This window comes from Manis javanica, chromosome 8 (genome assembly GCF_040802235.1).
Source record: "Manis javanica isolate MJ-LG chromosome 8, MJ_LKY, whole genome shotgun sequence".
Classification (NCBI taxonomy): Eukaryota; Metazoa; Chordata; class Mammalia; order Pholidota; family Manidae; genus Manis; species Manis javanica.
Genome location: NC_133163.1, coordinates 48,886,628 through 48,910,076, shown reverse-complemented (window position 1 = coordinate 48,910,076; position 23,449 = coordinate 48,886,628). Strand labels below are relative to the sequence as shown.

Here is a 23,449-nt window from a genome sequence, read left to right as displayed (position 1 = left end):
GTTAGCCATTTGCCACCCTACTTCCTAAATGATTTCATTTAACTTGGATTCACCATACTGTAAGTCCCATATCTTTACTTCTTACAGAATAAACATGTAGCACCTCCTTTGCTCCAGATAATTTCTTGTTCCTAGATTTCACTCCCAGATGACCTGTTTCTGAAGTCTTGGTGTTCTCAACTGCTCAATCTTCTCTTTCTTTCCAGCCCTTACTGATTCAGCCTTATTCTATCTCTGAATCCTATTTCTGCCTGCCGACAAAGGTAAGCCTCTTTTCAAGACTTATACAAGTCACACTTCTGACAAATATCAGATGAAACTTCTTTTAGTGAATTCAAATTAACTAGACTACAGATAGAGAACTTTAAGCCTCTTAAAGCCAAAAGGGCAGTCAACAAAAACAAAAAAATGCTTCTTCTAAATAGGCTGGTATCTCTCCTGTTCATCTAAATTTATATACCAGAAGTACAAGAAATACTTTTATGTGATATAAATCTAGTAGTTCCCACTTGAAAGGTCAGCAATTCTTTTATTCTTGGAACATAAGATGTAAATAAATTAGCTTTATGATAAACGCAAAAATAAGAGAATTTGTAGAATGGTACCAGCATGCAATAACTTACAAGTTCTCTTTAAAAACTCAAAGAACGGTTCCAAAGAAATAAATGATTAAAAACTGTCAAAGTTTTATGAAGTAATTTTATGTCATACATGAAACAATCATTAAATTCAGCAATATATTAACTTCACAATCCAAAATGGGAATTTAGGTAAACATTGAATGATACTTTGCTCAAATACAAATTCCTTTAAAAAATAAGTGGTGCATCTCTATTACTATTTAATAGTAAAACAGAATTGTTCCCCATATGTAATCTATAAACCTTTAGCTTGCAAATTCTCTCCCTAAAAACTTATATTTAAAATTCCTTTTAACCTCTCATAGAAGCATAGATATTCAATTTACTAAGTTGACACAAAATTTTTAGTTATATTATTTAACTATACTAAAGGTAAATGCCAAAATAAAAAGCAACAACTATAGCAGCTGTGGATGAAATGCAAGTCCATGGTATCCCACTGGCCCTGTATATATCTTCTATCACATGATGTAACATTCTAGTGAAAATGTTCTTTAGATGAGGACAGGGGCAGAAACAGACTTTTAATCCTTTGAGTGGAGACCTGGGTGCTCTGTCACATGGGCCACATGACCCAGCAGATCTGATGGTAATATAAGTGTCTGTGGCGGACAGTAAGCGACGTTTTATGGAGACTTTGGTAGACTCCTACAGGCAATCACAGCACAGAACCTTAGGATTTAGAAGGGAAGTTATACCATCCTCTATAGATAACTACCCTCCTTTTGAGAAAGTGTTTTTGGCTTTGACTCAATACTTGACCACAGGTCACTAAGTTAACATGTGAACATTATTAACTGAGTGTTCCCTGACTCACCAAGCCACAAAATTGGGTGTGTACAGCAGCACTCTGCCATCAAGAGGAAATAGAATATTCAAGATCAGAATTGTCATTGAGGATGCTCTACATGCTCTCAGTGACTGGTATATGTTTCTCCCATAGCCAGGATTCACAGGTCTGTAAATCAAGAGGTAAAAATGGGAGTAACTCTTACTATTAAAATATATTCCACTAGAGATTATTTTTGCTTCCTGTCCCCACAATTTTGGGCTCTGAAGGTCTAGAAGTCTTAGTTCCCAAGGGAGAGAAGCTTTCATTAGAGAATAAGCAATGACCCCATTAAGCTAGAAGTTGATGCTCCCATACCTGACCTTTTTGGGTTCCTTGATCGAGCAAATCAACAGGCGGGGGCGATTACTGTACTGAATGGGACCACTGGTCATGACTCTCAAGGAGAAAAAGAATGTTACCAGAGAACCAGGGAAGATAAAGAGGAATTCTAGAACACAGATCCCCTGGGGTATATTTTAGTATTCCCATGTGTTGTTATAAAAGTTAATGGGGAGGAGGAGCCAAGATGGTGGCATGAATAGGGCAGCAGAAATCTCCTCCCAAAACCATATATATTTTTGAAAATATAACAAATACAACTATTCCTAAAAGAGAGACCAGAAGATACAGTACAACAGCCAGGCTACATCTACACCTGCAAGAACCCAGCGCTTCATGAAGGGGGTAAGACACAAGCTGCAGCCCAGCGGGATCTGAGCGCCCCTCACCCCAGCTCCCAGCGGAAGGAGAGGAGTTGGAGCAGGGAGGGAGTGGAAGCCCAGGACTGCTAAACACCCAGCCCTAGTCATTTGCACCGGGAGCACAGACACACAGTGCATGGTGTGCTGGATACTAGGGAAATGGAACAGTAAAACCTGCAAGCAGGTTACCACAGCCGGTACCCCTGGGACAAAAGAAAAGCAAGTGCTTTTTGAAAGTCTTAAAGGGACAGGAGCCTCACAGCTGGAAGGAAGCGTCCCGGCACTCAGCCCAGAAGCTAAGAATCCTGGGGAACTCCAGGTGCCCTAACCCCCTGGGTGGCAACGTAGCTCTGAGGCCCCTCACAGCGATAAACAGCCTCCCACCTGTTCCCCCTCTAGCATGGCCCATAGCAGAGCAGCAGCCTGAGACCAGCCACGCCCACAGCAGCCGCGAAGAGCATCCTCCACAGCTGCCCGGGCCAGACTCAGAGGCCCCATTGGCATGCAGCTGCCCAGCATAAGCCGGTAGGGGTCACCATTCTCAAAGAAAGGGTAGATGACAGGAAAGCAGGAAGGGACTTTGTTCTCCCAGCTGACACATGCACCAACTGCCTGCGACTACCTCTATCTACATGAAAAGGGAGAAGAATTTGATACAGAAAAGAATAACCCAGACATCCCCTGAGAGGGAACCTGGGGAGATAGATTTAACCATTCTTCCTGAAAAAGAATTCAAAATAAAGGTCATAACCATGCTGATGGAGCTTCAGAGAAAAATGCAAGAGCTAATGGGTAAAGTTGGGAGGAAGAATACAGAAATAAAACAATCTCTGGAAGAACTTAAAAGCAGAATGGACAAGGTGCAAGAGGCTGTTAATGGAACAGAAATCAGAGAAGCTGACGCAAAGAGAGATAAAAGGATCTCCAGGAAGGAAACAATATTAAGAGAACTGTGAGACCAATCCAAAAGGAACAACATTCGCATTATAGGGGTACCAGAAGAAGAAGAAGAAAGGGAAAAAGAGAAAGTGTATTTAAAGAAATAATTGCTGAAAACTTCCCCAGACTGGGGAAGGAAATAGTCTCTCAGACCACGGAAGCACACACAACTCCCAACACAAGGGACCCAAGAACAACAACACCAAGACACATAATAATTAAAATGGCAAAGATCAAGGACAAGGACAGAGCATTAAAGGCAGTCAGAGAGAGGAAAAAAGGTCACCTACAAAGGAAAACCCATCAGGCTATCATCAGACTTCTCAACAGAAACCTTACAGACCAGAAGAGAATGGCATGATATATTTAATGCAATGAAACAGAAGGGCCATGAACCAAGAATACTGTATACAGCACGATTATCATTTAAATATGAAAGAGGGATTAAACAATTCCCAGACAAGCAAAAGTTGAAGGAATTTGCCTCCCACAAACCACCTCTACTGGGTATTCTAGAGGGACTGCTCTAGATGGAAGCACTCTCCTAAGGCTAAATAGATGTCACCAGAGAAAATAAAACCACAGCAAAGAAAGCAGACCAACCAAATACTAACTAAAGGAAAAAAATAAAATCAACTTTTCACAAAAGCAGTCAAAAGAAAGACAAAAGAGCACAGAATAAAACAACCAACATATAAAGAATGGAGGAGGAGGAATAAGAAGGAGAGATATAAAGAATCATCAGACTGTGTTTATAATAGCTAAATAAATGAGTTAAATTAGGCAGTAAGATAGTAAAGAAGCTAACCTTGAACCTTTGGTAACCATAAACGTAAAGCCTGCAATGGCAATAAGTATATACCTTTCAATAATCACCCAAAATGTAAATGGACTGAATGCACCAATCAAAAGACACAGAGTAACAGAATGGATAAAAAAGCAAGACCCATCTATATGCTGCTTACAAGAGACTCACCTCAAACCCAAAGACATGCACAGACTAAAAGTCAAGGGATGTTAAAAGATATTACATGCAAACAACAGGAAGAAAAAAGCAGGTGTGGCAGTACTAGTATCAGACAAAATAGACTTCAAAACAAAGAAAGTAACAAGAGATAAAGAAGGACATTACATAATGATAAAGGGGTCAGTCCAACAAGAGGCTATAACCATTATAAATACATATGCACCCAATACAGAAGCACCAACATATGTGAAACAAATGTTAACAGAATTAAAGGAGGAAATAGAATGCAATGCATTCATTATGGGAGACTTCAACACACCACTCACTCCAAAGGAAAGATCCACCAGACAGAAAATAAGTAAGGACACGGCGGCACTGAACAGCACACTAGAACAGATGGACCTAATAGACATCTATAGAACTATACACCCAAATGCAACAGGATACACATTCTTCTCAAGTGCACATGGAACATTTTCCAGAATAGACGACATACTAGGCCACAAAAAGAGCCTTAGTAAATTGAAGAAGATTGAAATTCTACCAACCAACTTCTCAGACCACAAAGGTATAAAACTAGAAATAAATTGTACAAAGAAAGCAAAAAGGCTCACAAACACCTAGAGGCTTAACAACATGCTCCTAAATAATCAGTGGATCAATGACCAAATTAAAATAGAGATCAAGCAATATATGGAAACAAATGACAACAACAACACAAAGCCCCAACCTCTGTGGGACGCAGTGAAAGCTGTTTTAAGAGGAAAGTATATGGCCATCCAGGCATATTTAAAGAAGGAAGAAGAATCCAAATGAATAGTCTAAAGTCACAATTATCGAAATTGGAAAAAGAAGAACAAATGAGGCCTAAAGTCAGCAGAAGGAGGGACATAATTAAGATCAGAGAAGAAATAAATAAAATTGAGAAGAATAAAACAATAGAAAAAATCAATGAAACCAAGATCCAATTCTTTGAGAAAATAAACAAAATAGATAAGCCTCTAGCCAGACTTATTAAAAGAAAAAGAGAATCAACACACAACAGCAGAATCAGAAACAAGAAAGGAAAAATCATGACGGACCCCACAGAAATACAAAAATTTATGAGAGAATACTATGAAAAGCTATATGCTAACAAGCTGGAAAACCTAGAAGAAATGGACAACTTCCTAGAAAAATACAACTGTCCAAGACTAACCAAGGAAGAAACAGAAAATCGAAACAGACCAAATACCAGCAAAGAAATTGAAGCAGTAATTAAAAAACTACCCAAGAGCAAAACCCCCGGGCCAGATGGATTTACCTCGGAATTTTATCAGACATACAGAGAAGACATAATACCCATTCTCCTTAAAGTTTTCCAAAAAATAGAAGAGGAGGGAATACTCCCAAACTCATTGTATGAAGCCAACATGACCCTAATACCAAAACCAGGCAAAGACTCCACCAAAAGAGAAAATTACACACCAATATCCCTGATGAACATAGATGCAAAAATACTCAACAAAATATTAGCAAACCAAATTCAAAAATACATCATGAGGATCATACACCATGACCAAGTGGGATTCATCTCAGGGATGCAAGGATGTTACAACGTTCGAAAATCCATCAACATCATCCACCACATCAACAAAAAGAAAGACAAAAATCACAAGATCATTTCCATAGACGCTGAAAAAGCATTCGACAAAATTCAACATCTATTCATGATAAAAACTCTCAAAAAAATGGGTACAGAGGGCAAGTACCTCAACATAATACATGCCATATATGATAAACCCACAGCCAACATCATACTGAACAGCAAGAAGCTGAAAGCTTTTCCTCTAAGATCAGGAACAAGACAGGGATGCCCACTCTCCCCACTGTTATTCAACATAGTACTGGAGGTCCTAGCCACAGCAATTAGACAAAACAAAGGAATACAAGGAATCCAGATTGGTAAAGAAGAAGTCAAACTGTCACTATTTGCAGATGACATGATGTTGTACATAAAAAATCCTAAAGACTCCTCTCCAAAACTACTAGAACTAATATCGGAATTCAGCAAAGATGCAGGATACAAAATTAACACACAGAAATTAGTGGCTATCCTATACACTAACAATGAACTAATAGAAAGAGAAATCAGGAAAACAATTCCATTCACAATTGCATCAAAAAGAATAAAATACCTAGGAATAAACCTAACCAAGGAAGTGAAAAACCTATACCCTGAAAACTACAAGAAACTCTTAAGAGAAATTAAAGAGGACACTAACAAATGGAAACTCATCCCATGCTCTTGGCTAGGAAGAATTAATATTGTCAAAATGGCCATCCCGCCCAAAGCAATCTACAGATTCAATGCAATACCTATTAAATTACCAGCATTCTTCAAAGAACTGGAACAAATAGTTCAAAAATTCATATGGAACCACAAAAGACCCCAAATAGCCAACGGAATCCTGAGAAAGAAGAATAAAGTAGGGGGATCTCACTCCCCAACTTCAAGCTCTACTATAAAGCCATAGTAATCAAGACAATTTGGTACTGGCACAAGGACAGAGCCACAGACCAATGGAACAGACTAGAGAATCCAGACATTAACCCAGACATATATGGTCAATTAATATTTGATAAAGGAGCCATGGACATACAATGGTGAAATGACAGTCTCTTCAACAGATGGTGCTGGCAAAACTGGACAGCTACATGTAGGAGAATGAAACTGGACCATTGTCTAACCCCATATACAAAAGTAAACTCAAAATGGATCAAAGACCTGAATGTAAGTCATGAAACCATTAAACTCTTGGAAAAAAACATAGGCAAAAATCTGTTGGACATAAACATGAGCGACTTCTTCATGAACATATCTCCCTGGGCAAGGGAAACAAAAGCAAAAATGAACAAGTGGGACTATATCAAGCTGAAAAGCTTCTGTACAGCAAAGGACACCATCAATAGAACAAAAATGCATCCTACAGTATGGGAGAACATATTCATAAATGATAGATACAATAAAGGGTTGACTTCCAAAATATATAAAGAGCTCATGCACCTCTACAAACAAAAAGTGAACAATCCAATTAAAAAATGGGCAGAGGAGCTGAACAGACACTTCTCCAAAGAAAAATTTCAGATGGCCAACAGACACATGAAAAGATGCTCCACATCGCTAGTCATCAGAGAAATGCAAATTAAAACCACAATGAGATATCATCTCACACCAGTAAGGATCACCACCACTCAAAAGACAAACAACAAATGTTGGCGAGGTTGTGGAGAAAGGGGAGCCCTCCTACACTGCTGGTGGGAATGTAAATTAGTTCAACCATTGTGGAAAGCAGTGTGGAGGTTCCTCAAAAAGCTCAAAATAGAAATACTATTTGACCCAGGAATCCCACTTCAAGGAATTTACCCTAAGAATGCAGCAGCCCAATTTGAAAAAGACAGATGCACCCCTATGTTTATTGCAGCACGATTTACAATAGCCAAGAAATGGAAGCAACCTAAGTGTCCATCAGTAGATGAATGGATAAAGAAGACGTGGTACATATACACAATGGAATATTATTCAGCCATCAGAAGAAAACAAATCCTACCATTTGCAACAACATGGATGGAACTAGAGGGTATTATGCTCAGTGAAATAAGCCAGACAGAGAACGACAAGTACCAAATGAGTTCACTCATCTATGGAGCATAAGAACAAAGCAAAAACTGAAGGAACAAAATAGCAGCAGAATCACAGAACCCAAGAATGGACTAACAGTTACCAAAGGGAAAGGGACTCGGGAGGATGGGTGGGAAGGGAGGGATAAGGGGTGGGAAAAAGAAAGGGGGCACTACAATTAGCATGTATAATGTGGGGGGAGGCATGGGGAAGGCTGTGCAACACAGAGAAGCCAAGTAGTGACTCTACAGCATCTTACTACGGGGATGGACAGTGACTGTAATGGGGTTTGTGGGGGGGACTTGGTGAAGCAGGGAGTCTAGTAAACATAATGTTTCTCATGTAACTGTAGAGTAATGATACCAAAAAAAAAAAAAAAAGTTAATGGAAACTACCACAACCCATATGGGCAGGGCTGCTAATGGTACAGATACTTCAGGAATGAAAGTCTTCAGTTACCCACCAAACTAGGAACCAAGGACAAAGAACTATGGAATTGGTAGTGGAGAAAGGAAATTATAAACATCAGCTATGACTACATGACTGGTGACAGAAATGAGGAATGTAGTAGTTATGAGTATTTCTTTCTAACTTTGAAATAAATCTATTTGTCTCTGTATCACCCAATTCTTTCTTTATCCTCATCACTATGAACTGAACTGTGACCCCCATCATACATAGAAGCTCCAGCTCCCAATGTGACTATATTTGGCAACAGAACCTTTATGGAAGTAATTAAGGTTAAATTTAGTCACAAGAGTGGGGCCCTAATCTGATGGTCTGGTACCCTCATAAGAAGAAGAGACCCTAGAGGTTGCCCTCTTTCTCACATGTGCATGCACAGAGGCGATGTGAGAGCACAGTGGGCAGTAGGCCCTCTACAAGCCTGGAAGGCAGATCTCATCAGAAACCATCCCTGAGGGCACCTGATCTTAAGACTTCTAGACTCCAGAATTGTGAAAAAAGAATAATTTCTGTTGTTTAACCCACTCAGACTGCAGTATTGTTATGGTAGCCCAAGAAGACTAATAGACCTGCCTCTTCCATTTCCCCATTATCTAACAGTTTCTCAGGTTCAGTCCTACTGACATTTGGGGCCAGATACTCTTTACAGTGGAGCCTGTCCCTCACACTCTCAGATGTTTAGCAGTATCCCTGGCCTCTACCCACTGAGCACCAGTGCACTTCCCTCCCTTCACCACTTGTGACAACCAAAAATGTCCCCAGATGTTGCAAAATGTCTCCTGGGGGAGGGCAAAGCTTCTTCCAATTGGGAACCACTGATCTATTATAAGATATTTAAATAGTGGTAAACCTTCTACCTTAAGTTCCAGGATCTCAAAGAGGAAGTGTGACTCGACTAGAAAAGAACATCACCCAAAGATGGATAAAGTGGACTTCGTATCTTTTTTGGAGAGTTAGCCGGTCTTCATTTATATCAAAGATAGTTGCAAGGTGGAAGCATAATTTTACTACTGTCTTTACTTGGAAGTTAAATGTGGTTATAGGGAGTATGAATGGAGTTGAGGGGATGGAGTGCAGGGGTTTATACGCATCACTTTGGTCAGGCTGGGAACTGCTTGATAGAATCCCCCTCCTTGTAGGGGAACTCAAAGTTGAAAGGAATTGCACATGATTTGGCAGACAGCAGCTATTTAGAGCAGCAGCTATTACAGACTATTACAGAATAGAAGATTATTCTCTGAAGGTCATTCTAGTTTAATGTAGTGAAAAAACCCACTGCCAAGTGAATTATAACTCCATATCCAGCTTTGCTTCCCAACTGCTGATCCTACTGACCAAGAACTGCCCCAGCCCAATACTGGAGTGTAGACATAGACATAGAGATAAGAGCTTCCTCAGACTGTCTCATGGCTTCTATTTGCAGTCCCACTTCAGCAGCTTGACATATTTGGCTTCTCAAATTGGTTGGAGATGCCTCTAATCTACCAACTCCTCTTCTGAACCTTTGCTTCCCCAGATCCTTTCACAATTTTATAAGGCCTAATTCCTGTAATAAATCATAAAACACCCATTATGATTCTGCTCTCCTGACTGAATTCTGGTCATAGAGTGAACATCAGTGAATGCATGCTGCTATGCCATTCAATAGCTCTTGCTTTAGACTATGTGAAGATGCAAGAAAGCAGTCCATCCCCTCTATACAACCTGGCCCTCACAAAGTTTTCTAATTAATAGAGAGTTAATAACTTAATGTAAATAAGTAAGCAAAGCAATAAAATATTTATTAGTTTTGCCTTAAAATTAAACACTCCAAGTGCTTATAATCCTAGTCTTTGCCAGCACAACCACTTTATGAAGCCATCTCCAAGTTAAAATTCTTCTTAGAATAAAAGCCATTACATTAATCTCATAAGAATTTATCTCGGAAAAACTTCTACATTAGACAAATTTCATTCAATGACAAAAAATACAGCAGTGTGATTAATGCAATTTTTTTTAGAAAGCAGAGGGGATGAAAGTAGATGAAAGCAGTTTTGCTTATGAATCTTTACCTTTGTATTCCTTATAACAATAGGATATTTCATCCCTGGGAGAGAGAAAAAAAGAGTTAGTGAAAGATTTATGTTTAGCAAAATAAAGCCTACATTATTTGCAATACTATACTAGTAACTAATTTAAGTGATTTTCTTCTGTCATAACTATGACTGCTCCCATCCCAACTTTTCATTCTGAAGCTTTCTACCAAGTAATAAGATTAAACTACTTCATATTTGACAATATATAAATCTCTGGCACTTTTTTTTTTTACTATAATTCATTTAACTTATGTTTAGAAGCCATTTCCACCTCAGCTCCAATATAGGTTAGTTCCAGCTTTTCTCTGAACTATAATCCTAGAAACCAACCTGGAAAATAGACCATCATAAATCAGCACATATATTCCCAAAGGACTAGTGATAAACTATGCTTGTTGACACATGTTGGTAATCTGAGTCTCTGCAGATTCTAAGTAGTGTAGGAGGTGAGGGACTGGGGCAGGGGGTGTTTCAGAAGGGCTGAGTCATGCGTTATCTGCAGACAGTCTACTTCAGTAAGACTGGGTGATGCTAAAATCATTTTAAACAAGCAACACTCAAGGGATTCTGACTAAAATCTACAAAATAGGGAAGGGTTTGGGGGCTAACTTTCCACAAACAGCATTGGCAATTCAGGATTTAGCCCTAGTCGTAAGTATCTGATTAGTGTCTAGTTCTATCAGCACAACACTCACCAAAAGTCCCAGTCTCCCACGTCCAGTCTCACCTTCACCCCTTCTGTACCTGCCCCAGCCCTGCACCCTACTTTAGCCTAGCTCCTGGTGGCTCTCCCTCCAGCACCACTCCAGCCAAAAATATTTTCAAGTTTGTTTAGAAGTCCATACAAGTATTCAAAAGACAAGGATGGCTTACCATCTTTACTTCTTGAAGGACTTTCTTTAGCCATTTCAATATCTTTTACTTCAAAATTGGTCAAGACAGAGCCACCTGCTTCTTGGAAATCCTGGGCAAATGACAAAGCCACCTGTCGATAGTCCACAATGCCAGTATGTGGGCAATCAATAGCCATTAGACCCTGAGACAGGATTATGAGAAAATCAAGACAATATTTGTGGATGGAATTTTTTATTGTTTATTTCAATGGATAACATACATTATCCTTTCCTGGCAAAGTCTGATACTCTCCAAAAAAATAAAAGAAAAGCTTGTTCTGTTCAGTGCCTATGTTCAGTACATATATAGTAAGTCTAACAGATAAAAGAAATCATACTAGCTAAACAGAAAAATCTCTATAACCTGGAAATAACTCTCCTCCTTAGGAGTTAATTTTGCCAGGCTCTTCCAGCTACTTCAATGAGTTTTTTCAGTTTTATTCATCCCTCACCATATATGATTCCAATTCATATGTGATTCTGAGTCAAATTCTGTATCACCAAACTGTTTTAAACAAACTTCACTGAGATTTTCCCAGTAGTATATCATATGTCATGCACACTCAGTGAGAACTCAGAGCTGTTCTAGCTATTTACAATGTTTACAGAGCATTGATTTGATTTGCCGCAGACTCTTCAAGACTATAAATATTGAATGGAGATTTTATGTGGTTAACTCAAACTTTCTCTTTAGATAATGTAAGAAATTAATAGCCTGAGTATTTGTTGTTGTGTTGTTGTTGTTTTGTGAAGTTTTTTTCCCCCTTTTTTGCCACTCAAGACATGTCCAAATTACAGATCAATGAATTACAACCATACTTCTTAAGTTTTTGGAATAAATGTTGACTATGCACGGGCCTTTCTAATTCTTAAGAATGAGAGTAGAATTTCAAACACTAAGTATACATTTTAGTGAATTCTTGGTAATGGCACCAATTTCTTTTGCCTTATTGTGCATGAGTATATCAGTTCTCCCAATCAGTTTCCCTTAATTGGGTAGCCTGTCTCCTAGGGGAACTAATGCCCAGAAACTAAGTGTGACTGGTAAATGCTGCTGTCCTCCTTGTGGCCAGCATAGCACTGTCATTGTTGTAGTTTTAAAATATTATCTCATATTATTTTCAATATGTCATTCTTGTATTCACTGCCCCTACCCTACCCTAATACATTTACCTGCTTAGCCTTTAAAAGCTTTGCCTTTACTGACCTCTCTGAACAATGCTTCCAAATGGCCAGATTACACTGAGGGTAAAGGCTCACAAAACACCCATGGTCTCTTTTCACAAACTGAAAGCAACATTTGGCAAACTTCATCATTTTCCTAATCATCTTGCTTCTAGAATATGTGAGCATTTGCCAAGTATAGGAATTCATTCCTTCTGTCTCAAAATAATAGATACACGTAAGATTTTACATTAGACCTTACACTGTCTGATAATCTCTAAATGCAAAAATCAATAATTATAATTTAATTTCTATCTACAAATAGTATTTTGGTCATAATAACCTTGGAAACTCACTAAGGATAATACCAAGAGTTTAGTCACAAAAACTTCCTTACCTAGCATAAAACTATATGACAAGTATGATAAGAGAGGGATAAAAACATGCTGTAAAAGTGCTTAATATATCAACAGGTTTTTGTAATCCCAAATATTCTCCTTTTTCATCTTATTCTATTACCCAGTACAATGCCTGACACACAGAAACACTCAAATATGTACTGAATGAGTGAACTTTTGAGGACGGTCTTAAAACACTTAGATTATTTTCCCTCAAGACCTTCCCTAAAAGGTCTCCTTTCTTTGCTTTCATTTTTTAGTCTCAGCTTTGTCCCTCCTCAGGAGAGGCTGGTATGTCCCACCTCTAATGTGTGTTGGGGTAAGACAGACCAAGTCACTGCTGCCAAGCAATTCACTGCCCTGGCCCAGGAGGGGCTGGTGGAAAAGCTGGCTGTCAGCCAGGAGACTGGGCATGCACTGTCCAGGTAAGTAGGTCAGAGCTTGAAATCTGAGGCCATGGTGGGTCAGTTGGCTGGAAAAGAACCAGGCAAGCAGGACAGGGCAAGCTGGGAGTTAGAAGTCAGTCAGGAAGACAGAGGAACAGATGAATGTGCGGTTGACCAACAGAATTACAGAAAAGGCAGACAGATCAGCACAGCTAAGTGCAGAGGAAGCAGTCAGGATTTGCCCAGAGAGAGAACTGTCAAGAGGTATGCTCCAAAGTCAAAGTTTACAGGGGCAGTTTGAAATTTTCCAAGATGCTTCTTGTGGGGGTACTTAATCTTCTTCTTAAAAGGATCTGATCCAAGAAGTCCTTTAGAGCTGCCCTGATAACCTTTTTCAGGAGGGCCAAGAAGAAACAGAAGTGACTGTACCATGGAAATTCTGCCCACCATGCAAAATGGATAAGGGAGAAATTTATTCAAGGTATCTTTATGAAATAACATACTATATTTTCCACTATATATTGCCACCCTTAAATACATCTAGGCATTGATATTATAATGTGGCATTATATAAAGTAGATCATTTCTGTAGAGGCCTCCAAAGAAAGAAGTGTATGCCTCTTTCATAAGTTCACTACTTACTATCTTTCAAGTGCAGGTTCACCTCTGAGAAGGCTGTCTTAAATTATCAAAGTAAGATAACAGCTCTCCCTTATATTGGCACAAGACAGAGTATCAGTTTGATCAGAATGCTTATCTGATTAAAATTAAAATTCTATCTTCTACTGCACATTCCTTCAAGCTGACCATCATGTCTTACTCATCTTCGTATCTGCAGTGGCTAACATAGTTTCACAACCACATTCCATCAAAATCACAGTTTTAAAACAGCAACAGATAGAGCACATTTTCAGGAAGCACTCAATAGTTTCTGTAAATACTTTGCAGATAATGGACAGGAAGTGAGTTTAATATTTTTTTAGTAGACTATTTTTTAGAGCAATTTTAGGTTCACAGCAAAATTGATCAGAAGATACAGAGATTTCCCATATACTTCCTGTTCCTACATATGTACAGCCTCCTAATCTCTTAATACTAGCATTTTTTCCCTTTAAGTATGGTATCAGTCTAAATAACCAGCTCTGCTATAAACTGAGTGTTTATATGCCCCCAAAATTCATATGTTGAAACCTAATCCCCAATGTGATGATATTTGGAGATAGGGCCTTTGTGAAGTGATTAGGTCATAAGAATGGAGCCCCATGAGTGGAATTAATGCCTTTACAAAAAAGACCCCAGAAAGCTTCCTCGCCCCTTTTGCCATGTGAGAACATAGCTAGAAGACAGTCGCCTATGATCCAGGACAATCTGCCACAACCTTGATCTTGGACATCCAGCTTCCAGAAATGTGAAAAATAAATTTCTGTTATTTATAAGCTACCTAGTCTATGGTACTTTGATATAGCAGAACGAGGTAAGACAAACTCTAATACGGATTTTATGATATGGCAGGAATTTTATGATATCCTAAGATCTCTCTGCAATGTTTTAAAATAGCCTATTTTACTCTACAAAGGAATTAATATGGCTTAAAGGAAATAAACAGAATAAAATAATGAGTTACAAGTAAAGAAACAGGAAAGGGGGAAATAAAAACCAGGGGAAATGAACACACATAACCAAGTATCCCTAATTATCTTAACAGATATCATAAAAATCCCCAATCATTCAAACAAAACCAATTTAAATTCACTCTAATTGCTTAAATAAGCATATAATATCTACCACCACTTGAGGATTAACGTATGTGAATGCCTTATGCATATCATTTCAATTAGTTCTCAGAACAACTTCCATTTCATAAATGGAATCTGAGGCTCAGAATAACAGCTGTTAAAGAGACAAGTGTCAGATTTGAATTATGTCTGTCTGACTTCTCAGTCACCACATTGCTCTGATAACCTTGTTAGATTCCAGTTTATGGGTGAAAAAAGGAGATATAGTGAGATAAAATAAAGGATAATATGTCAAAATTCCCTGAAGTCTGGGAATTACTGACCTATGACATACCAAAGATATCAGATAGGAATCATATACTCCAAACATAGCTATAAATAAGTAGTTTTGGTAGTACAGTGGTCAGCATAGCTACCTTCCAAAAATAACTAATAACCTCCCACTTCAAGGCTCCCCTTTCCCAGGTCCAATCTAAATCCATTGTATGAACCAGAACTTGATTAACTTGCCTAAATTATATTTTACATGTCATTCTCCTGCCAAATCCCTCAGTGGCTCCCTACTACTTAGATCAGAGGTTAGTAATATTTTCTGTAAAGGATCAGGTGGTAAATATTTTTGTCTATGTGAGACTTAGGATCTCTCTTGGCTGTTTGGTACAAAAGCAGCCACAGACTATACTATATAAATGAAAAAAGGTGGTTGTATTCCAAAAAAACTTTATTTATGAACATTGAAATTTACATTTCATGTAATTTTCATATGTCACAAAATATTGTTCTTTTTTTCCCAACCATTTAAAAATGCAAATGGTTAGAAATGAGCTATTCTTAGCTCACTGCCCATAAAAAAGCAGGTGGAGGGCTAGATTTGACCCATGGCTATAATTTGCCAACTCTGGTTTAGATTATGTAGCATTTGCCCAAAGACTGAAAGAAATATACAGCCAAAATAAGATATTCAATGAACGTATCTTTTTAAAAAGTCAGTCATTAATTCACCATCTCAGAGAGACAAGAAATACATAGGGGGGATAGAGGATATCCCCCCTATACAAGAGGAATAGAATACCTAGTATATCTCACAAGTAAAATACTTTGATTATAGTGACTGAGTCCCAGGGAAGGGAAAGATGAGGTTTACTGAAGCTGAAGATGCTATGACCTTCTTTGCAGGAAGAACTCATTCAACATTATTTGGAATCCTAGGTACTATCAGCCTATTGGGAACGTTACACTAATTAAGAAAATACATTTTCATATATTTTGACCCAACTTTATACAATTAAAGATAACTTAAGGGAAAGTAATCTATTTCTATCTTATCTTTTTACAAAAGGGATTTGGAACATTTTGTAAAAACAAACACATACAAAACAATAGATACTAGCATTAAACATTGAGCTAGCCAAGTATATTGATTGGAAAAGAAGAAATATTTATTGCAGATAACATGACTGTACACAGAAAATCTAAAAGGGTTTAGAGACAAGCTATTAGAATCAATAAGTGAATGTAACAACCAAAATGGATACAAGATCAAAAACCAATTATATTTCCATATATTTGCAATGTACAAGTAGGAAATGAACTTTAAATATAATACTATTTATCAAAGTATCAAAAACATTAAAACCTAGAAATAAACCTGAGAGGCATGCAAGACTACCACACTGAAGAATGTAATACCTTTTTTTGCAATAAATTAAAACTGATACAGATAAATGGAGGATCTACCATGTTTATGGACTGGAAGAGTCAATACTGTAAAGGTGTAAATTGTCTTCAAATGGACTTACAGATCCCTTGCAACCCAATCAAAATCACAAAAGGTTACCTTACAGAGTTTAGCAAGTTAACTCTAAAATGTATATAGAAATGTGAAGATCCGAGAATAGCGAAGATCATGTTGAAGAACAAAACTGAAGGGCCTACTCTATCAGATCTTTAGACCTACTAAAAAGCTATAGCAATTAAGACATTATAGTAGTGGTACAGAAGAGAGAAGGGAACAGAACAGAATCCATACATAGAGCCCAATATCACAAAGGCAACACTGCTGTGCAGTAGGGAAATAATGTTTTTTTTGTTAAATGGTGCTGGAACAATTAGATATCCATATGGGGAAAAAAATGTACCTTGACCTCTACCTCATATCATATACAGATATCAATTCCAAATAGACTGGTGATTTAAATGTGAAAGGCCAAACTATAAAGCTTTTAGAAAAAAAACTTCTTCATTCTGGTTTCATCAGAATACATTTCTGATGTTGGAATAGGCAAAAATTTCTCAGAGCACAGAAGCACCAAGCATAAAAGAGAAATACATGCACAAATCGAGTACATTAAGAACCATTGTTCATCTAAAGACACTATTAAGAAAGTAAAAAAACAAGACAGAGTGGTATAAAATATGTGCAATATATATATATACACACACACACACAACAGAAGACCCATATTCAGACTATGTAATGAACTTATAAAATTAATAAGACATGGGGTATCAAGTTAATAACATTTTATTGCATATTTGAAAGTTGCTAAAAGAGATCTTACAAGTTTTCATCATAAGAAAAGTTTTTTTTAACTATTATGGTGGTACATGTTAACCAGACTTATTGCTCTCATTTTGCAATATATACAAGTATCAAATCATTATACTGTAAACGTAAAACTGATGTAATACTATGTCAATTATACTTCAGCTTTTTAAAAACAGGAACACTGCCTCCAAAAATTAATAAGAATTAATTATTGACAAGAAAACAGTCAACTCAACAGAAAAATGGGCAAAAGACTTAATAGGTACTTCCCACACACAGAAAAAATATCCAAATGTCCAGTAAACGTATGAAAAGGCATACAATTTTATGAGTCATCAGGGAAATGCAAATGAAAACAATAAGATTGTACTACTGCATTACCCACCAGAATGGCTAAAATGAAAACAAACAATACCAAGTGTTGATAAGGATATGGAACATCTGGAACTCTCATACAGGTCTGATGAGAATATAATTAGAACAAAAACTGTGAAAAACTCTTTGGCAATACCTGCAAAAGTTCAACATATATATAAATTATGACTTGACAATTGCTGTCTAGATACATACCCAACAGAAATGGGTACATGTGTTCACCAAAATATATGTGCTAGTATGTTCACATAAGCGCTATTTGGAATTGCTCCAAACTAGAAACTACCCAAATGCCCATTAACAGCAGAAAGAATCATGCTACATGCATAAACCTGTTATCACAAAGGCAACTTTGCATGCAGTGGGGAAATAATGGTTTTTTTGATTAATGGTGCTGGGTCAAATGGAAAAAAAAAAATGTACCTTAACCTTTACCTTTATACAAAGGACTATTACACAGCTATAACAGCAACCTACAACTATATATAACAATATGAATGAATTTGATATATACTGAATAAAATTAAGTACAGACACAAATGAGCACATCCTATATGATTTCACTTACATAAAATTCAAAAACGAATGATGTAAGAAGTCAGGATAGTAGTTACCCTTAAGGGATACTGGGAGGCTGGTAATGTTCTGTTGTTAATCTGGGTGGTCACACTTTATGCAAATACATCAAACTATGAATTTATAATTTCTGTTATATGTTAAGATTCAAGAAAAGTTCCAAAAAATTGGAGCAGATAGTAAATGGGGGTAGACAGATAAGATGAAATGAAGAGGGAAGTTAATGACATAAAAATTAAAATGTATGTTTAAAGCCCAAGATATCTGGCGTGAGTGTGGCACAAACATCTCTGAGCTTCCTCATGGCCAAGGCAAACAAGACAACAGAATCACTTAAATGATTTGCAGTGTCCATAAGATAAAAACAAGCCAATTGTGCTCAGGAAGAACAAAATCCTTCTCAGAACTGAGGTCTGAGAGGAAGTTCTCCTGAAGGTTCTGAGAGACAGATGTCATATAACATAGTGAACAACCTATGTCCTCAACCACATACTCAGAGCAGAGGCTGCAGTGACACAATGACTGCCTCCACTGGCCAATGCCAGGAAACTGAAGAACAATTCACAGGAAATAATTTGGAGTCAAGAAGTAGGATGGGGAGAACACAAGACTGTAGTGGAGGTGTGCTACTCTGATGGTCTAGAGATGTAGAGGAGTGAATGGTTTACATATCCTCCAGGTCATCTCCCATAATAGTGTTTTTATCTCCTATAAAACAAGCTTTTGATATGCACCTGCCTGACAGTGAGTCCAAGGTCACACTCTCTAAGACAGATACCTGGAGTCCAGCTATTGTATATTAAAAAGGTGGAGGAGGGGAAACAGGAGATACAGCCATTCACTGGGATAGTCAGTGGAACTAGGGTTGGACTGAGGACAGCCTCTGAAAGGCTATCAAAGAAAGCTGATATGCAGAATTAACTATAATATTATTATTCCTGTTTCTTTCACAAATAAAAGAAAAAAGATCTGCTTTTACCCATATCATATTTTAAGCAAGATTGTCTACAACCCATCCTTCACACTCATGTCAGCCTTACCTTCCTGAAATACAGACTAGATACTGTAGCCATTTTCTTAAAAATTTTCAATGGCTTCCCATGCCTACTGGAAACATTTCAAAGTTGTTAGCATGAATATCAGGCCCTTTATGCAGGCCTAATCCTGCCTTTCCCATCTCATCTATTATCTCTCCCTATTCTCCCTATGATCTAACCACATCTCACTCAGTGCTTTCCAAACATGCCATGTGGTCTTAGAATTCCTCTTGCCTTTGCTCAAGTTCTTCAAACCTGGTACTTTCTCATACAGAAAAGAAGAAATCAGGTGTCCAGAGTTTATGGCAATGCCTTCTTATGTCTGTCACCTTCTGTGACAGAACTACCAAACAGTTTTTATGTGACTCCTGCCTCCTATAAATTCAGCCCTCATGTCACAGGACTGAACCCAAAATGACAGTGTCCCTGCAAGCATGTGCGCTGGGTTTGTAAATCACCTACCCTACAATATGGCTCCTTCTTTTTTATATCCTCCGGCTGGATCAGCCTCAGACCCTGGACACCATTCTGCAAGCCTCTCTCATACAGAGCCTGAAGTCTGGGAATTTCTTCTTGTTCAACAGCTACTATAAGCTTCAAAAAAAAAGATAAAGAAAAAGAATATGATAGAATTAAATATATCATCAGCTATGAAAGATAAAGTCAATATAAAATCATAAGTTATCACATGACTAAAACTGGGTTGATTTTTAAAAATTGAGGAAAGACCCCCTGGCCGCTGTTGGAATAAAAAAATCTGGCAAAAAAACAAGCTGTTCCTTGTGCCAAAGGCAATGTTAATCCTTAGTTCCATTCTTGTTTAAATTTTTGGATTCCCTGCCATAATTATCTGTTGACACTTACAGCTAGAGAATGAGGTGTTTGGAGCCTGTTATCCATTTAAGGATAAATTTTTTTTTTCAATTTTTTATTAACGTATCATTGAAATACAATTTTCCAAATACACAGTGCTTCAACAGTTACCCGTATTATCAAATCCTCACCCCCTCATGTGGTCACTATCCATTAATGCAGTAAGATGTTATAGAATTATTAATTGTAGAATAAACGTATTTTTTTAAAAAATCAAGCATTGGCTCATCTTTTTTTCACTTAGCCTTTTCTACTTTAGCTGTGAGGTCAGAGTAAACCCAGCCCAGAATCCTGCACAAAGTCTGCTCTTCAGTTTTTATTCTACCCTAAATTCTGTACCACCTGGAATTAAACCAACTCATTTGGGGGGGAAAAAGTCATCAGAGATTTAAATGTCAGAGTTAAGGCTATAGTAAAACACTTAGAAGAAAACATAGGAGAAATTTTTTGTGATCTAAGGTTAGGCAATGATTTCTTAGGTATGACACTAAAGGTACAAGCAACAAAAGAAAAAAAAACTGGACTTCATCAAAATTAAAAGCTTCTACACTTCAAAGGATGCCATCAATAAAGTAAAAAAGGAAAATGTATGAATGGGAGAAAATAATTGGTAATGTTTAAAATATTACTATTATTATTACCATTACTATTATTTTACTTTAAAAATAAAACTATTTTAATATTTAATAATAAATATGATATGATAAGTGACTTTATCTGGAATATATAAAGAACATGTACAACTCAACAACAAAAAGACAAATAACCCAATTTTAAAATGGGCAAAAGATTTGAATAGGTATTTCTCCTAAGAAGATAAATGAATGGCCAATAAGTATATAAACAGATGCTCAACATCATTAAATGCAAATCAAATCCACAATCGTATTCCATTCACATCCACTTAGATGGCTAAAATAAAAGAGACAGACAAAATAGGTGCTTGGAGGAAACGAAGGTACTGAAATCCTCATTAATTACTGATGGTAATGTAAAGTAATGCAGCACTTTGGAAAACAGTTAGGAATTCCTCAAAATGTTAAGCAGGAAGTTACATATGACCCAACAATTCTACTTGTAGGTAGATACCCAAGAGTAATAAAAGCATAACTCCACACAAAAACGTGTACATGAATATCCATAGCAGCATTATTCATAGTAGCTAAAAAGTACAAACAGCCTAAATGTCCATCAATTCATAAATGGAAACACCAAATGTGCTATACCTATACAATGGACTATAAAAAGAAATGAAGTACTAATTCACACTACAAGATGAACAAACCTGGAAAACATTATGCTAACTGAAAGAAGCCAGTTACAAAAGGTAACATACTACATGATTCCATTTACATGAAATGTCCAGAATAGGCAAATCCAGCAAAAGTATACTAGTGGTTTCCAAGGGCTATAAGGATGTAGGAATTAGGAAGTAGGGAAATGGGGAGTGACTGTTAATAAGTACAGGATCTCTTTTTGTGATGGTGAATATATTCTAAAAGTAGATGGTAGTGATACTTGCAAAATTCTGTGAATACACTAAAAACTGAACTGTATACTTTAAAAGGGTGAATTATATGGTATATAAATTATATGTCAATAAAGCTGTTATTTTTTAAATGACATAGAGTTAGTCACACAGACTTTTTTTTTTCAAGCTCTTCCCTAACATTTTACAAATTACAGAGATATAAAGAAAGAAAAGCCAAGTATTTTTTCTTCAACATTAAACATCACTAAGAAATGCTAATTATAAATATGTCAAAGGTCTAGGAAAATACCATACCTTGCCACATTGCTTGTAGGAAATTCCCCTTTGGTTACAATACTCATAGATGAGGGCTGAGCCTTGTACACATAATTTAGCTTTCAGAGATTCAGGTTTATAATAAATTCCACTATGTATGACACCACTGTTATGTCCAGTCTGGTGAATAGCTACCGAACAAGAGAAACAGGGTAAGAGTGGAGGAACTCCATATAAATCCTAAGAAGTGGAGGAACAAACATAGTTGAGGCTATCAGAGACCACTATTATTTAAAATTCTGCCTAAGTTTGCTCTTAGAGTCAGAGCAACTTTCTCTAGTAGCTATCCCTGGTCTCCACATCACAACCCTCCAGTCCATTTCTGCTTTCAGTTACAACTCTGGTGCACAAACTCACCCCTCAATACCAGCAAAACACTTCAAGGGCTTACTACAGCTCTACTCATTCTGTCCTCAGGGTCTTTCCTAATTCAGGATAAGGAGGACCTCAAAATCACTAGTGGCATTCCTCAACCAATAGGAATAGGAGCTGATCCTGGGAGCAAAATCCTGGGAAATGTTTACATAGCTCCTCAGAGGTCCCTGTGGAATCATGCTCACAACAGGACAGCGCACCTCCATGTGGCTTTTCCTCCTTTCCTCAATACTCTCTTCACCCCCTCACTCTTGCCTTCTAGATAAACTCTCAAATAAAACACCTACACCCAAGTCCTTGTCCCAGATTCTACTTTACGGAAAACCCAAACGAGGGTTCTAATGTTGACATTTGGCACGGAAGATGCAGAACTGACAAAATGAGCAGGTGCTCAGGTTAAGACCAAAGAGCAACACTGATAACATACATACCTAAATCTTTCTCCTTTTCCAGAACACCAATGGAAAGTGCTTGATGTTGCAGGATGAGTGCTCTGGCAGAGGCAAGCCCCACAATTCCGCCACCGATAACCACTACATCAAATGAGCTTTAAGAGAAAGTCACCTTTAAAGTAATACATGTCTACAGTAGACCCTATCAAACTTCACATGTGTAATTTTCATCACCAGTGGACTAATAATTTGTAATCATTAAAATCAAATATGTATTAGACTTTGTGCTATATGGCTTTATGCTCATGAAGAAACCTTTAAGAGTTACATGCATTCCTAGTCACTAGTATAATCAGCTACACCCAGCAGGCAGGGTGGCTAGTTGCCCAGGCTGCTCTAATCTCCACAGTACTCTGCCTGGGCTGGCTACATGAGTGATTACTTCGTGTTAGGCATCACACTCTTTCTTCTCTACCATCTATTTTTTTTAAACTCAAGTGCAATATCCTTGAGGATAAGCTAACATATTAAAGTCTTTAATGTCACAGTGTACAAGAATTTACCAATTTTTTTTCTGTTGAGAAGGAAACAGCCAGTGAGAACATCAA

General features: G+C 37.5%; 1 protein-coding gene across 7 annotated transcripts in view; it reads right to left on the bottom strand.

Moving 5' to 3' along the window:
• The window catches only part of L2HGDH (L-2-hydroxyglutarate dehydrogenase), a 42,360-nt gene that overhangs the window by 13,404 nt on the left and 5,507 nt on the right, over window positions 1-23,449 (bottom strand). For 4 of the 7 annotated variants that reach the window (XM_037015962.2, XM_037015961.2, XM_073211281.1 and 1 more), the window contains exons 2-6: window positions 22,881-22,996; window positions 22,054-22,205; window positions 19,857-19,988; window positions 11,155-11,317; window positions 10,258-10,292 (exon numbers count right to left, since the gene is read on the bottom strand). In XM_037015962.2, the coding sequence (XP_036871857.2) occupies window positions 10,258-10,292; window positions 11,155-11,317; window positions 19,857-19,988; window positions 22,054-22,205; window positions 22,881-22,996 (598 nt within the window). The remainder of the gene's footprint in view (window positions 1-10,257; window positions 10,293-11,154; window positions 11,318-19,856; window positions 19,989-22,053; window positions 22,206-22,880; window positions 22,997-23,449) is intronic. The other 3 variants (XM_037015963.2, XM_073211282.1, XM_073211283.1) reach the window with 3 other exon arrangements.